The 17,860-nt window shown below is 35.1% G+C and overlaps 1 protein-coding gene across 1 annotated transcript; it reads right to left on the reverse strand.

Moving 5' to 3' along the window:
• Positions 1 to 218: 218 nt before the first annotated feature.
• LOC108480871 (chaperone protein dnaJ C76, chloroplastic) lies at positions 219 to 8,043 on the reverse strand. The gene is made up of 9 exons (XM_017784000.2): positions 7,514 to 8,043; positions 6,954 to 7,082; positions 6,742 to 6,871; positions 5,703 to 5,823; positions 4,862 to 4,943; positions 4,543 to 4,596; positions 4,411 to 4,449; positions 1,292 to 1,391; positions 219 to 495 (listed from the first exon to the last, which is right to left on the reverse strand). Exons 1-9 carry the CDS (start codon positions 7,739 to 7,741, stop codon positions 359 to 361), a joined length of 1,020 nt encoding a protein of 339 aa, XP_017639489.1. The 5' UTR covers positions 7,742 to 8,043; the 3' UTR covers positions 219 to 358.
• Positions 8,044 to 17,860: the final 9,817 nt, after the last annotated feature.

Consider the following 17,860-nt stretch of genomic DNA (forward strand, 5'->3'; position numbering starts at 1 on the left):
TCTTTTTCTGCTTTTCTTCTGGCTTTCTATTTTGTTCCATAACAGTGTGTTTCCAATTTGTTCTAAATGAATCCTTACGTGATCGGTGATTCAGTGATCTCTCTCTCTTTAATTTTATAAATTTCAATTGAAAAAGAATCTGCAAAATTAATATATATGTAATAAAATTAGAAATATCAGAACAAAGTGCAAGCTTACAAATCGTACTATACACCGCATTATTTTCCTATTTATTAGTTTCTTAGTAATGTGATTCAATAATGTTTATATACATAGTTGATGGATTATTGTTATTGTACATGTTGAGACATATTGAATGGAAACCACCTCCTGCATTGATTCATGCAAAGTAAATAAATTAATTGTGTTTGCTGGAGTTTGAGAGTGGATCTGGTAGTTTAACGGTGGGAGCCTTATCCACACCCCTCCTTGAATATTCCCTCCATCTTCTCGCAGCTGCGGCAGCCCTTTTTGCTCTCTCTTTGACTTCCTCCTCTGCAATAACATTTCACCTTCAATTAGATCTTTAGCCCTAAGCAGAGTTCCAACATATCATATATTATGTTACCTGAACTCTTATATTCATTTTCTTAAAAGGTAAGTATTTGATACTTATTTGGACATAACTATCGGATATGATCTTCAAGAATATAAAATAACAAAGAAAATTGAGTATACTTGCATATTAATATTCGATACTCACCTAAAATCTAGATAAAATAATGGCAACTAAGATTGAATGTAAATAATCTGGATAAGGTATTGGTACAATCTTTATTGGTTTGGAGAACCGTTTAAAGGGAATTGAAAATCTATGTTATTCGAACACCTCATTTTTTTTTCTTTTAAAGTGTTTTCATGTTCAACCTTCATGCTCTACAAATATTTGATCTCCAAAAAAAAAAAAAAAAAAGCCTTTAAAAGATTTTAAGAACCTATGTCAAACATACTATTTATTTGTGACATCATTTCCGTGTCCATAACCAAGCAAACATGAAATGCCGTCTCATATTTACCTCCTTAGAGTTTAATTTAGTAACCCCCATACTTTCTATAATCCTATACGCTTCCAAGGCAATGGCCTTTTATTTGGTCTAAAGTAACAACACATTGATAGGATATATATACATAAAAAAATAAATCTTAAGTTAAAGCCACTGGAAAAGAAAAAAGCTTGGTCTTACTCTTACGGAAGGGAGGGATGTTCTTTTGTTGCAGCTAAAGGCAACTAATGCTTATGAGAAAAGACAGGAAAAAACAACACATTTGCAATTATCAAAATCCTCAATACCTGATTTCTTGTATTGTTTTGGCTTGCCCCAAAGGTTGGTCCAGTATGAGTCCGTTTTATCAGCATCTTTCTGCTGCATCATCCTTACTTTAGCTTGTTCCTGATAAAAGTAGAATAAGAAAGAAAAGTTTAACTCCCTGTGTTTTTAGACTTACATTCGCAAATGACTTTATACATATAGCATCTGCACTGCAGCAGAGTCTTTTAAAGAAGGCCCTTCCCTCTAACAAGTGCAGCAACTACTAAATATATTTAGTCATCTAATATGGAAGTATTTATGAAATGCTCATTCAAGTATTTGAGGTTTTGTTGAGTGTTCTTCAAGTGGTTTAACAGCACCAGCGAAAGGAGATGAGCTCTAAATCATTATACATTACCTAGACTCAGAAAGGAATACAGGCTAGGTATGGGTATCTTTAGTTTTTTATGTGTTTTCATATATTTGGAATTTCACATGCCATATTTTTTGAAGAAAGATGTCAAATATAAATACTTCAAGAAAAATGAGAAGTCCAAGTAAAATAGCTTGGTGACGTTGAACATACAAGTACTAAGTAAAAATATAGAAATAGATTTTGGCGAGGGATTAGAAATATTTTCCGGCAAAGCCTTTTGGTTGATTTGTAAGGATCCAATTACATGATCAATTGTGATCATATTGGATTTACTAGGTTGTTTAAGTTTTCTCGGAAAGTAGATTAGACCGAAATCATCCCTTGATTCTTGGATCCCATCGCCTATAATTAAGGGATTAGTTGCCTAATTTGCTGAGTTTTATTTTCTATAAGTTTGTACCTCTACAGAAGAACAAAATACAACATTTTTAATACCAAAACTGAGAAGAAATCAGATCCAAAAATTTATTCTTGAGTTGTTCATGGCTAAGACGATATTTACTGGGCAAGAACTCCCAGCAGCTTCAATAGAAGCAGAAAGTTTTGCTAGGGAAAATCAGGTCAACACAACCATGAACCAAGGTGATGATTACTCTCAAATTTCCTTCCAGCTCAATTCTCATAGGCTAAATGGATAGTCATCTAGAATGGGCACAATCTGTGTGGCTGGTGATCAACGGCTTAGGGAAACTTGGGCACTTAACTGAGAAACAAGAAAGCAAACAATTGAAGACCTGAACATGAATGCTTGGAGGTCGAAAAACTTGCAGGTAATCATTTGGCTGCTAAACTCCACAAAACTGGCCACAGGTAACCGTATTTATTTCTACCCACTACTAGGGATGTTTAGGAGGCTATTGGAGAAACTTACTTTAATGTAGAAAATGCTTCTTATATTTTTTAATTAAAAATCAAATTGTGGAAAGCTAGGCAGAAGAGGGAGAGGCTACTCTTTACTACAATTAGATTATTTCTCTATGGCAAGAAGAACAATGCTATAATGCTGAATGAGAGTCTCTTGTGGGTAGTGTAAAAACAATGGAAAAGGAAGAAAATGAGAGGGTATATCTATTCCTAGCAGGATTAAATTGAGAAATTGATGAAGTTCCATTAGGAATTCCAGGGAAAAAATTCACTACAGAAGGGAACCTTCTCGAGAATTAGGTGAGAAGAAACAAGGGAGAATGTTATACTAAAATCATATCCAATTTGGAATCAAAGAACAGACTCTTGGCATTTTGGTTGCTAAAAATTAAGATGACAAGAAAAAGATATTGTGGTGTGATTTTTACAGAAAGAATAAAACTCGCACACCTAAAAGACTTGCTAAAAGATCCATATAAAAATTGCCCAACTATAAGACAGCTAGGCCTTTCAAATGACTAATGAGGAATGAGGGCAACAAGCTTCTCTGGAAACACCGCCACTCACTAAGGAGCAATTAGAGCTACTGCATAAGCTTCTCCAATCTCAACTCCAAACCAGTAAACCCAATCCATGTAATCCCACTAATTCTTTTGCTCGGACATGTATAGCACCATATGCTTTCATGACTATAAATTTAGCTAGCATAGGTTCCTAGATCATAGATTTAGGGGATAGTGACCATATGGCAAGAAATTCCCATTTTTTCTTACCTTGTGCAGGAAACCCCCCCCCCCTCCAAAAAAAAAAAAACTATTGATGGTTTGTTCTTAGCAATTGACGAAAAGGGACTGTTGAATTAACCCCTTTTTAAACTCTCTTTGATGTTCTTCATGCCCCAAAGCTATCTTGCAATCCTGTGTCCATTGCTAGATTGACTCAATTTTGTGTGTATTTCAATATAAGGTCTTAGGGAGGATAATTGGCAATGCTAGAAAATCAAGAGTATTTTCTTCAAGATGACAACAATGCATTAATTAGAACTCCGTTTTAGTTGTTAATAAAGTTATGTTGTGTAAGTATAGGCTTGGTCATCCTTGTTTTCATAATTTCATCCTAAATTTCTATGGTTTTGATTTATATTGAGACATTTGCTCTAGTTGCCAAGTTGAATTTAATCAGAGTTCTTATGACCATTGCTGCATTGGCCTCTTCAGCAGTAAGACATGAAGAATGCATTCTTGAATGGAGAACTTCAAGAAAAGGTCTATATGGTCCCAATCCAGGCTTTCATGAAAGGTACAGGCCTAGAGTCTAAAAAGTGTCTCCCTAAGGTCTCAAACAATCTCCAAGAGATTGGTATGAGAGGTTTATGTAGTTTGTGAAAGAACAAGGATACCCTCAAGGGCAAGAAGATCATCGACATTCACTAGAAGACAACTAATTGATGCATCTTTAACGGGTGTAACTACAATAACTGACTAGACTAGACCTGACAATATTAAATATGACAATGAAAAAAACTAAAACACAACAAAGAACTTGATATGAAAAAAAAATCAGGTCATGATACAAATATACAGATCTACCAATTTTACTTAACGAGTTATATAAAATATATACCTTAAACACTATCATAAGACGAGAAAATAACAAGAATACAATATGCATAAACTAACTACCAAATCTAAACTGGACTAAGCCTTGAGTTGGGAAAGCATTCATTTAAATTATAAGTAAACATTTATTCTACTATGAGGACAGAAAAATAAATTAAATTTGCTTAGAAGTCATACAAGTAAAATAGAAAAGAAAATCCCATGCATGTATTTGAGAATATTGAAATAATAAGATACCTACCAAAACTTTTGCCTGCCTCTTTTCCCATCGAGAACTTGCCTGCCAAACAATTAGAGGTTTTTAGATGGTCTAAGAAAGTGTTAAACCAGAAATGCATATGGTGTCAGTAGATAAGTCAAGAGTTAGTTTTACCATTCTGAATACATCTGTTGATGCAGATCCCATTCCTGAAAGCATCAATGCAACCTGATCATCCATTCAAAAGGCTCAAACTTCTAGCAACCGAAACAACTAGCTTGAACATATAGATTAATGAATTGTATCACTGAAAGACTATTTCAACGTCAAAAATGTTGTTAGTCAGTGTTTAAACCCATGGTTGATCAGTCTAATTATTATTTGATCTGTTAATCCTTTTAAGGTAATTCAGATGCCATCTAACATGCTCATAGTTTATCAAGGTTAATTATTGTAGGAGAAAAGAACCATAGAGTAACCGGTTCTTACTTACATTAACTCTTTCTACCCTACGCATTTCATCTTCAAGCAATGATAATTGTGCCGCAGAAGTCCAATGGATGCAATCAACTGGGCTAAATAACACAAGACAATGCTGATCAGCAATCATATCATGTAAATCATGTAAACCCTTTAACTTTACTACAAGCAATATAAAATTCAAATTTTAGTTTCACACAAATGTTTTGGTTGATTGCTCCAATAATTGATTGTATTTAACCAAAGATTAATTATATCGCTACAAGAAAATGTTGACCATTAGGCCTAGAAAGATTTATCAGGAATACATAACTAATGTAATCAATAAGAGGAAGAAAAGGTAGTAAAACAGAAGAAGAAATCACGGTTGAAAACTTCATCTTTCCAGAATTCCTTCCTTTGCATATCGGATATGTTAATAGTTATGGAAACAGTGTAATAATTCAGACAAGTCAACCAAAGCTCTGAAATTTTCTCATGAATGTGCTTCATCAGGATTCCCATGTAATATCGAATTTGGTGGTTTGAACTTTATGTTAATCATAGCTTTGGAACATGACTTCCCACCATTTCCTTAGTTGATCATAAATGAACATCAAACTACTCTAAAGTTTCTCTTACCAAGGAGGCTATTAGCCTACTTATAAGATTGATAATCGTAAAAATGAACTGGATAAATTGTTAAGCAAGTTGACAATGGAAGCAAGGCACTGCTGATAAGATGCAAAAGAAATCACCGGAAGATAAAACATGAGATAAGAAGCATAAAGCAGTCTCCAGCTGACTATATTTTGCATACTTAAAGGAAGGTGGATGATATAATGACATTAGTATACCCTGAAGTAAATACCTACCAACTGTCAATTGCCTCTTGCACTAGTTCAGGATTCCCAAACTGACTATGAACTCTGGCTCGTCCAAAGTCTTCTTCAATTCTAAACACATCACAGGCAACATTGGCACAATTTTTGCAGCCTGTGAAGGAAAAAAAAAATCATCTTATAGGTGTCAGTTTAGAATCTTAGACTGGTAGCAGTGAAGTTATGCCTTTGTAGTTACTTCCATCCAATCACAAGTAGTGTAACTTTAGCTACAGTTATTGTTTCCATATGAAAACTTTTTAAAAACTCAAAAGAAAAAAAGAGCAGAATTGTAGAGAAAAGTATCCTAACAGCTAATCTGCTCAAATTACAGTCACCTCTACTAGGTTGTAGTTAAGAAAGACCTATGTTACACTCAAACTGAATGTTAGTATAAGTGCCCAATACATGTATACCCATTTTTTAAATCAGTTTTTCTAAATATCATAAGGATCATACCTCTACAGGCATGTCTGAAAACACGTGTACCTAAGGGAATATGAAAAGTCCAGAAAAAATAAAGCAAGACATAACCTCGATCAAATGTGGCTGAAATTTTGTACATGCTCCAATTCTTTATGTGCAATCAATATGCATTTGGAAATGCCAAAATTTCTAAGTTCAAAGGAGATCATTATCATTCTGTACACCAGAGGAGTGGTTTAAGACACTTGGGTTATAAATTAATAATCATTAACAACTAATTATGAATGTCAACCAGAAAAAATCAATGTTTTCAAAACCAGACTACTTAAAGAACTGGTATTAATGAATTTTCTGGTCGAAACAGTTCAACCGGATGATTCAAATGATAAAGATAAATTGTATTTTATTTGAAATACTTTGAACATAATTTCTTGCACTTTTCTTTTTCTGATTCCTTTTGGTTCTTTCTGGTTTGTCATAATTCTGGTTAAATATATAAGATTGAACTGTCTAATCTACCAGTTTCTGGTTGCACTAATTGAACTGGTTGATCTGATATGGTTTTAAATCATAAATAAAAACCTAGAAATGTAAGCAAAGCTCATACCTATGCAACTAAACTCGTCGACAAATACATGGTCTCTTGGGGCGGAATCATCCATGAAAGGATTCATTGCAGTCAACGCATAGCCATGAATTTCATCATAAACCATGCGCTGTACGGGGTCACTGAGAACCTGCAAAGCAATTGTTACATTGTAGCAGTAGGCAAATAAACATTTACATAATACATAAAGTTCATTCTGAATGGGAACACACCCCATAGACCTCATTGATGAACATGCAGAAATTTGTAGTCTCTGGATCATTGCCACTTAGGTCCGGATGACAAGCCTTCATGCAATTATAATAAGCCTTTTTTATCTCCTCTGGTGTTGCGTCCGGAAGCTAAGTAAATATGGCAAACAAATTTAGATTTCTGAGATTGAATCATGACAAAAGTCAAATTAAAATTACCTTGACATGATAATATATAGATTCCAAGTAGCTATGGCTATGATGAATATCCATTAAGCAACATCGCAAACATAAAGTTTTTATCAATATCAATTACTGCTTATCCATGCAATGATTCTACAAAATCACTTTAACAATCAGATTCACTCCCTAACAAATCGATAAATTTGAAAGAAACAAGCAAGAATTACTAATCTCAAAATAAAACCAAAAGAAAACACGACTAAAGAAATGCTCAGCCCCATATTTCATCATTAAGAACCCAAATAGTTGCACACTTCAATTTTCTGTTTTTAACTTCTAACTACATAATAATCATAAAATAGAAAAGTACAAGTGAGAAGAAATGTGAAAAGAATTACCAGACCAAGAACAGCATAATAATCATCGGCAAGAGAATCAGTAGAAGCAGAATTTCCGGAAGCAAGCTTGACTCTGCCACAACCTCTCCTTTGACCACCATGACCCATCAAGCTCCAAGAAGCTCCAGTCTTAGCATAGGCCTTCCATGAGCTTCTTCTGCTCATATTTAAAGATGGGTTATGGATTTTAAGAGTATCTGTATATACAGGAGAGAGTAGCTGAGCCATTGGTGCATGCAAATTTCTTAGTGTTTTAGTTGTTTGTTTGTTTAGTTGGCTTGGAGACAGAGGCAGAGTAGCACAGGGGAAGGGAAAGGCATGTCATTATTTAATATAGTAGAAAATTTAGAGGAGGAAATTCAGGCGTGGAACGGTGAAATGCTGAGATGGCAAAAGGAGAGCCATTTGGTTTCCATGAATTTAGAGGAACCGAAGTTGAATCTAGAGACCGGAGAGTAGGTTTAGCACGTGTCGGCCTGTGTATAATTGTTGCCTGCCTGCCTCTCTCCCTTCCAATCCTACATTATTTTATTTGGATTTTGTTTTTAAATGATTTATTTTTTATATTTACGCGAATTATTAATACAAAATTATAATATTTCAGATATAATCACAAAACACTTTTCAAGATATTTTTTTCTCTCTGGTTATTATTTTGCACTAAAAAAAATCTGGAGCTCCTTTGGTCAGGTATTCTAGGGGCTACTTTGGCATTATTATTGGTTAAAAAGTCGTTTTAAAAAATTGGTTTGAAAAAATATTTTTAAAAAGTGTTGTAGCAAAATGCAATAAGAGATGTGATTTAAATTATTATTTGATATTAGTCTAAAAATTGTAATTAAAGTTAAAATGTCTATTTTAGATATAATATTAAAATTTAAAAATAAATAAATTTAGATAATATTTAAATAATTTAATATAATTATATATGAAATATACATAAAACCATTTTTAATAATTAATAAATTGTTTGTAAATTTAAAGCTACAAAAATATTTTAAAATTAAAATAAAATAATAAATGTTTAATTTACTATAATGATAAATAAAATGTAAATTAATTTATATTTTAAATATATTTTAACTAGTTAATATAAACAAAGGTATTTTAATAAATTGAGCTTCAAAACGCAATTGGTAAAAACTAAAAAAGCTAAATCCCAATTTATGCATTTAGATTGAAAAACACATTTTCACCTCATTATCAATCTTAGAAGTCAAGTGTTTGGTGGTGTTTATGTGGTTAAAAAATAGTTTTTGACATCATAAGCAATCCCAAGCGAGGCCTAAGTCCTTCTCTGACAACCTATGAGTTGCATACGGGCAGCATTAGAGGGGCCAAGTAAGGACTCTGACCCCCCTCAAATGGAAAAATTATGTTTTAATCTCTTTAAAATCTAAAAAATTACAAGTCAATAAAATGTTAAAATTGAATTTTAGCCCCTTAAAATGATAAAACTGTGATTTAATTCTTCTAAAAATTATAAATTTATAAGATTGCAAAGAAAAATAATTACATTTTATCTCTCATAAAAATTTATAATTTAATTTCAGCCTCCTCCAAAATTTTTTTGGCTTTGTCCCTGGTGTCACCAATTTTGTTTCTTGAATGACATGCTTCAAGTGATAATGAAAAAGCACCCAACTAGTTGCTTTCCATTGAAGATCAATGGTCTGATCATTCATGTATCCATACCCCACTTTTGCAATCTCATAATTAACATTAAAAGAATCTCTCTCTAGGATGATACTATAAAAACTCAACTTTAAAGTAAAATGAAGTGCTTAGATTAATGCATATGCCTTCGTTACAAAAGAAAAAAAAAAGGCTTGCAATGTTTTGATTTGTAATATGCAGACAACAATGACAAAACCACGATGATCATTACATAGAATACTGTCACTACTTGAACCATCCTCTGATAGATAATCAACAACAAATTTTACATTAAAGAAAGATTCAGTTGGGGGAATCCATCCAAGGGATTTGTTTAAGTCACGAGTTGTCTCAAATCAATTAACCATATGGAGTTTCAAAAGGCATGAAAAAACAAATCTATACAACTCTTGAGTTGATGTCCCTTTTATTGGATTTTTATACTGTTAGTGAAGTTATTTCATCATTATACTTGTAATTTTTCGAATAGATTAGTTTAATAAAACTCCATAGTTATAATATTATATTTTGTATTATCGCTTTCAATGGTTTTTTCATGAAAGGCAAAATATATAAACAAATATTAGCTCATTGATTACCTAAGGTTTAACAATATTAAGTTGCATCATATGAATGGATTATGATTTTAAATGATGACTTATTTTAGTAGGTATTCTAAATGGTCCATAATATGAGGAATAAAAAATGAGCAATTGATTTAAGGGACTATTATGTTGTCTATCAGGTCTAGCGAGGGAGATATATTATCTTGGGTGTTAGACTGATGGTATTGAACTAGATGTGTATGAATGAAATGTGGTCAAGTATGTATGTAAGTTGAGGTAAGTTTGTATGTTTGCATTGAGGTACCTTGTATGGTATATTAGTTGAATGATTTTGGACTATTGAATTGGTCATTTCATGTTGGTTTTGGTCATGTTATGATGCCTTGATCATGTGCACAAAATGCTTTTAGGTGGTTACATGAGTTGGTGTTCGAAATACTTTGAATTTGGCCAATTTCATGTCCACACGGCCTGAGACACAGGCGTGTGACTCAGCCATGTGTGGCACACAGCCTGGCAACACCGCCGTGTATCCCCTATAGGTTTTAATGCACGCAAGTCAGGTTGTTACATAGCCTAGCACACGGCCTTGCGCACAGGCGTGTGTGGCTCTTTCGAGAGTTACATGGCCCGGCACAAGGGCGTGTGTGGCTATTTCGAGAGTTACATGGCTTTGCACACGGATGTGTGGCTTGGTCTGTGACCTAACTCAGAGAGTTACACAGGTGAGGACATGGGCTAGGACATGGTCGTGTGTCCCTATTTAGATTGTTACACGGCCTAAGACACGGGCGTGTGTCCCAGCCGTGTGAGGCACATGGCCAGGCCACACAGGTGTGTGACTCATGCAGTCTAATTTTTGACTTTTTCTTATAGTTTTTGATTGTTTCAATTTGGTCTCAAATTGTTTCTAAGGTATTTCTAGGGCCTCGAGGGCTCGATTAAGGGATATTATGTTTGTTATTGAATGTATTTAAATTACATTTGCACTTTTGTATGAAATAAATATTTTAATGTTCTGTTTGTATGGTAATGTTTTGTATCCCTATTTCAGTGACCCAATCCGGGTTAAGGGTGTTACATTTAGTGGTATCAGACCTACAATTTAGTCGGTTCTCGGAATGAACATAGCATGTATGAGTCTAGAAATACATGCCATTATATAACCTGGGATAGTGTGATAACACCTGGCACGATTTGAACTATGTTTTCATATAGATAAAAATCTCATCCAACAGAGCTTATTCTGATGAAGTAGAAAGTAGTGCGCAAGCCTCCATTCATGGAGCAGCGATTAGTGGAAATAGGCCCGTATCTAAGGGCCGGGGAGGAGAGGCTAAAGAAACCTTCTTCCAAATGATAAATAAATGGTTCTCTGAGATCGTTCGAACGAACCTAATGGCTCAACAACCTCTATCCCACCTGTTCCCCAAATGGTCCCTGTAGTTCCTTAGGGTTTGGAGCTAGTACGAGCGAGCAAGCCTCCAGTTAATAAGATCCTTAAGTATAGGGCTGAAGAGTTTCGAGGTATAGCTGAGGATGATCCTGAAAGAGTTGAATTCTCGTTAGAAAATACGGTGAGAGTTTTTGACGAATTATCATGTGCACCGACGAAATGCTTAAAATGTGTTGTATCACTATTGAAAGATTAGACTTATCAGTGGTGGAATAACTTAGTTGCGGTTGTTCCGAGAGATCAGGTAAATTGGGAATTCTTTCAGACTAAATTTTGAAAGAAATATGTGAGCCAAAGATTCTTAGACAAAAAAAGTAAAGAATTTCTCGAGTTAAAATAAGGTCGGATGACAGTATCTGAATATGAGAGAGAATTTGTTCGACTTAGCAAGTATGCCCAAGAATGTATATCGACAGAGGTTGCTATGTGCGCACAGTTTGATGACAGGTTAAATGAAGACATCAAGTTACTAGTTGGGATCTTTAAGTTGAAAGAATTTGTAGCTATGGTTGACAGAGCACAAAGAACAAATGAACTGAGTAAAGAAAAGAGAAAAGTCAATTCTAAAGCTCATGATTCAAGAGAGAGATCTATGGGAAAGTCATACCAATTGTCATCGAAGAAGTCAAAAGAGTATCATGGTCATTCATAGCTTCAGTGTAGCACCCCAAACCCGACCCAGACGTTATGGCCGAACCTGATGTGCCACATTGAAGTTAAAAACCCATGTTCCCTTTTAAGTGTTTTAAAAGCCGACTTTTGTTAAGCTAACCAAGTGAATGGAAGCTGGGCACCAGGTAGGTATCCATAACAGAGGAGGTGAGCCATGAAGGCTGCTTAAGTACCAAGCTCTTCGATTGGATCCAATCCTAGACATGCCCACGTCCATTGCCACACTTGGTTATAACGGATTGAAACTTCTTTGAGTGGTTATCTTTGATAAATCAAATATTCGTGACGTCGTGTTATTTTAAAAACAAGTATCGTTTTGAAATCGCGCCCTAAGTCTAACCCATTTGAATTATTATCCACCAGAATAAAGTTATTAAAAATAATATAATCCCAAAAAGTCAAAAAAGAAAATAAAGTTAAAATGGCCTTATTACAACCCAAAAATTAAATAGTAAATAAAAATAGCTTAAGAAAACCAGTCTCTTTTTCAAACCCAAAAGCGTTCACCATGGCCACTCTGAATCCCCTCCGGCTCCAAGACACTCACATCAAGGCCCACCTGCAAGGATAAAAAAGGGGTGAGTTTGGAAACTCAGTGTGTAAGGAAAACCCATTCAAAGCCCAGGTCAGCTCAAGCCCATCGGGCCTAAGCCCATTCAGATAATAGTGATACGGGGCCAGAGCCCTTTTCAGATTACATTAAACTGGGCCTTAGCCCCTTATTCAGATAACAGTACGGCCCATAGGCCCATTTCAAAATACATGCAGCATCAATAAACATATGCAAGCCCATTTGGGGAGACTACTCAACCCACCAACCGCTACACTCCACCTGTACCAGCCCTACACTCCATGTGGGGAATAACTCAACCCACCCAGCCTTACACTCCACAGTTGCAGCCTTGCTGCTCAGTTAACAGTAAATTGAGGCAAAGCCTCTAGTACGTGGACAAGCCACTTTCAGTGCTTCCTCCATCAATATCCCAGTCCCATGCATCAGATAATAACAACATGGCATGCAGTGAATAACAACAATCCAACATGCATTTAGGTCAATTTACTCCTAGGGATATTTCGATACTTTATCTCCTAAGGGTAAAACTGTAAATTTTCCACTTTTTAAAGGTATTTTAGTAATTTATCTATTTTAGGGTTTTTCATGCATATTCCTACCTTTCACGTACTAACAGAATCACTTACCGAGGGTTCTTACCGAATTGGGCCCGTTGGCCCTTTATTCCAATTTTGGCCCAATAAGCCCAAAAATATTGAGGGCACAGAAATCATGCACTTTGCAGTCCAAACATTGCAGCTTACCAAAAACATTAATCGATTTACCTCACGAGCATTCGCACACTCGCAAATCTACAAAATACCGGTTTTTTGGCATTTCGGCTTTTCGGCTTTTGCCGATCTAGACTAAGAAAGGGTGTCAGTTACACACCTGTTTTATGACAATTCGTTTGATGAGATCCACGCACGAACTACCTACAATTATATTACTACCACGTTAATCTACTACCGAAATGAACCACATAATATATCCTTACCTTATTCGGCCATAACACCTTAGGCACTAGCAATCTTACCTTTGCCGAAGTTTGTGACTAGACTTAGATCCCGTTGCTCCACTTGCCCAAGCCCTTGATCAGCAGCCTCTAGATCACATTATTATCAAGACAAAATAGTTATCACAACCCCTTAGGGCTACAAGTCCAAGTCGATAGCCTCCTTAACCTTTAGGGGTTTCGGCTTTTCTAAAATATGAAATAAAGACTAGATTGAAAAGACTTACCACCGGTTCCTTTGGTCAATGATCCCAATTAATTTCTACTCAATTCTGATGCCGATCTAAGCGCTCAAATGATAACAAAAGTCGAGCCTTCAGTGATCTCACTATTCAGCCAAGTCCCTAAGAGAGTGGGGTTTTCGGCTTTTGTTGAAGTTGTGTAAAGAAAGATGAAATAGGAGGGTTTTGCTATGGTCCTGTCGACAGAACCTTGAGGTGTAGAGAACTAGAGAATCGGTCAAGAATGATGGAAAAGATAATAAAATTGGCTAGGAGAAATTGGAACAGAAAAAAAGTATAGTTTTCGAGATTTCGGCTTTTTATGGCAATGGCTATGAAGGTTTTAGAAACGTCTGAAGAAAAAGATGGAGATGCACAGGTGGTTAGAGAGATTCGGCTATGGAAGAAAAGAAGAAAAATAAAAAGTTTAAGAGAAAAGGAGAAAAGAAAGAAGAGGAGAATGGTCAGCAAACGGCACAACTTTCCCCCTCATGCCGAATTTATACTGGCACTTAACCTAGCCAAATTTTCCCATGCTAGAGGCCCTTGACCGGCCAACTCCTGCTCCTTGATCAGCTCCTAAATCTTCTCCTTTATCATCTCCTAAATCCTCTCCCTTATCAGCTCCTAAATCCTCTCCCTTATCAGCTCCTAAATCTTCTCCTGACAGCCTTTCACTTTAGTTCCACTTCTTACCTTTTCTGTACATAAAAATTAATATCACCAATTTGTTTACCTTGTGACTCGAACCTTTGCTCTCCTTGGTCATCCACACGCCACCTCTCAAGCCCCCAAGTGACGCCACAAGCCAACTTACCACGGGATTCTTTATGTTTTATTTTACCCAGTTAATACCTTAAAGCCCAGCTAACCAGAACCCCTTCTTCTATAGAATTAAAATTAACTAAAATTACCGGATTTTAACTTAAACTTGGGCCTTCTAGAAATCCACTAACCTGATTAAATCTATGCCAAGTAGAAAGAACACCAAAATTTAAAATTTGCCAACACTCACAGAATTCTCGAAAATTGGGGCGTTACATTCAGTAGGTTATTCTGGGAATGACTGAGTAAAATAACATTAGAGCTCGAAACCTCAGGCAACGTTTGTAGCGAGTGTGGGCAGTGTTAGAAATAGCAAGCCCGAATGTCAGCAATGTTATAGACAACACTTCGGTGAATGCAGATTGAAAGAGAAGTAATGTTTTAAATTTGGTTTGTATAAACACTATCTCAGAGATTGCCCAAAAAGGTCAGACAAAGAAAAGGCTCAAACTACTCGATCGAGTAATATAGCTGCAAGAGGGAGACCACCTCAAAACATTGGAAATACGGGTAATAGTCGTAATGGGATGAAAGACTCTACTGTGAGGTCCGAGGCACGAGCACTAGCTAGAGCTTACACAATCCATGGTCGAAAGAAAGCTTCAATGCCTAATGTTATCACTGGTACATTTTCTATCTTTGATACTAATGTTACTACTTTGATTGACCCGGGGTCAACGCACTGATATGTATGCACAACTTTAGTGTTAGATAAGAAAATACCTTTTGAATCTACTGAATTTGTGGATAAAGTAACAAACACCCTAGGTCAGTATGTGTTAGTTGATAAAGCTTGTAAAAACTATCCTTTGATGATTCGGGGTTGCAAATTTTTGGTTGATTTAATGTTACTACCCTTTGATGAGTTCGATGTGATTTTGGGTATAGACTGGTTAACTCTGCATGATGCTATTGTGAATTGTAGATGAAAGTATATTCTGTTAAAATGTCAGAACGGTAAAAAGCTTCGAATTGAATCAGATAGACTAGATAGTGCATCTAATGTTATTTCGGCTATGTCGACACAAAAATATGTTAGAAAAGGTTATGAAGCATATGTCGCTTATATATTTGAATCCAAAATTTTAGAATTGAAGTTAGAATTAGTTCCAGTGGTATGTGAGTATTCAGATGTGTTTCAAGAGGAGTTACCTGCCGATCAAAGAGGTTGAGTTTGCTATTGAGTTAATGCCGGGAACATCTCTGATATTGATAGCTCTGCATAGAATGACACCTAAAATTGAAAGAGTTGAAATATCAGTTGCAAGAGTTGATAGATAAGGGTTTTTCTCGACCCAAATTTTCTTCTTGGAGTGCTCTTATATTATTTGTTAAGAAAAAAGATGGATCCATGCGACTATGTATCGATTATCGACAGCTCAACAAAGTCACGATTAAGAACAAGTACCCATTGTCACATATTAATGATATGTTTGACCAGTTGAAAGGTGTGATAGTATTTTCAAAGATAAATCTTTGTTCTAGTTATTATCAGTTACGGGTTAAAGACTTAGATGTGCCGAAAACTGCTTTCAAGACCAGGTATGGACATTATGAGTTTCTTGTGATGCCATTTGGTTTGACTAATGCACCTGCTGTATTTATGGAATTGATTAATAGAATATTCAGACTGTATTTAGACAGATTTGTTGTTGTATTCATTGATGATATTCTGATCTCACTAGATGATACAAATCATGCCCAGCATTTAAGAATTGTTTTGCAAACCTTACGCAAAAAATAATTGTTCGCTAAGTTCAGTAAATGTCAATTCTATCTCCAAGAAGTTGAATTTTTGGGACATGTGGTATCGGCGGATGGCATTACAGTTGATCTGAGTAAAATTTAAATTGTGATAGATTGGAAACCTTCGAGAAATGTATCTGAAGTCAGAAGTTTTCTGGGTTTAGCCGATTTTTATAGAAGGTTCGTCAAGGGATTCTCAATGATTGATATGCCGTTGACAAGATTGTTGCAAAAAGATGTTAAATTCGAATGGTCCAATAAATTTCAACAAAGTTTTAATCAATTGAATGTTTTGTTAACCGAGGCACCTGTGTTAGTTCAGCTAGAGTCTGGTAAAGAATTTGTGATTTATAGTTATGCTTTATTGAATGGTTTGGGCTATGTTTTGATGCAAGAGGGAAAAGTGATGGCGTATGCTTCTAAAAAGTTGAAACCACATGAAAAGAATTATCCGACTTACGGTTTAAATCTTGCAGCTTGTTTTTGCTTTGAAAATTTGGCGACACCATTTGTACGGAGAAAAATGTCATATCTTCACTGATCATAACAGCCTGAAGTATTTGATGTCACAAAAAGATTTGAACTTGAGGCAGCACAGATGGTTCGAGTTATTGAAAGATTACGATTTGATCATTGACTATCATCTAGGAAAGGCTAATGTTGTTGTTGATGCTTTGAGTAGAAAATCTCTGTTTGCATTACAAGTGTTGAACACATGATTGAAGTTGATTGATTATGGTTCAATTTTAGCTGAATTGAAAGCTAAATCGATGTTTTGGCAACAAATTAGAAAGGCTCAGAAATGTGATGATGTTTTGATAGGTAAATAAAAACATATTGAAACGACCACTGATTCAGATTTTCATGTTGGTTCAAATGATAGTTTGTACTTCACAGGAAAAATTTGTGTTACGAAAAATTCTGATCTTGTTTAGAAGATTTTATAGAAATCTCACAGTAGTAGCTTGTTGATTCATCCTAGTAGCAATAAAATATACGGCGATTTGAAACAAATGTATTGGTGGCCAGGTATGAAATGAGAGATTTCAGAGTTCGTATTGAAATGTTTGGTTTGTTAGCAAGTTAAAGTTGAGCATCAAGTACCTTCTAGTTTATTATAACCTATAATGATTCTAGAGTGGAAATAGGAACGTGTCACGATGAATTTCGTATCGGGGTTACCTTTATCTCTTGTAACAGCTCGTTTTTCAGTGGTGTCAGACATAGTGGTTTCGGGGCCACCAAATTTGACAAATAAGTTTGTAAATATTATTATTTAATATTTACGAGTCAAACATAGTTTTAAAAAGGTTTTTGATATAGTGATTTTTTGTTATATAAATGATTTAATAAGTTAAGTGGTAAGACCCTAAGGTCAAGTAAGTTTAGAAAATGAGGTATCGAGACCTTGTTTTTATAAACTGAGTCGTAAATATTTATTAAAATATATATGAAGTGTCATTAAGGTGGTGTTAAAGTTTCGTTGAAAAATTTTAACGTTTCAATAGTTTATTAATTAAAAATGACTAAATTTTAATAGATGTAAAATTTGATCACTATTTGATTTGAGTGATTAAATGGTTTATTGAATAAAGGAAAAGGGACTTAAATGGTAAGTAGACCATTTAAGGAATTAG

This window comes from Gossypium arboreum, chromosome 12 (assembly GCF_025698485.1).
Source record: "Gossypium arboreum isolate Shixiya-1 chromosome 12, ASM2569848v2, whole genome shotgun sequence".
Taxonomy (NCBI): Eukaryota; Viridiplantae; Streptophyta; class Magnoliopsida; order Malvales; family Malvaceae; genus Gossypium; species Gossypium arboreum.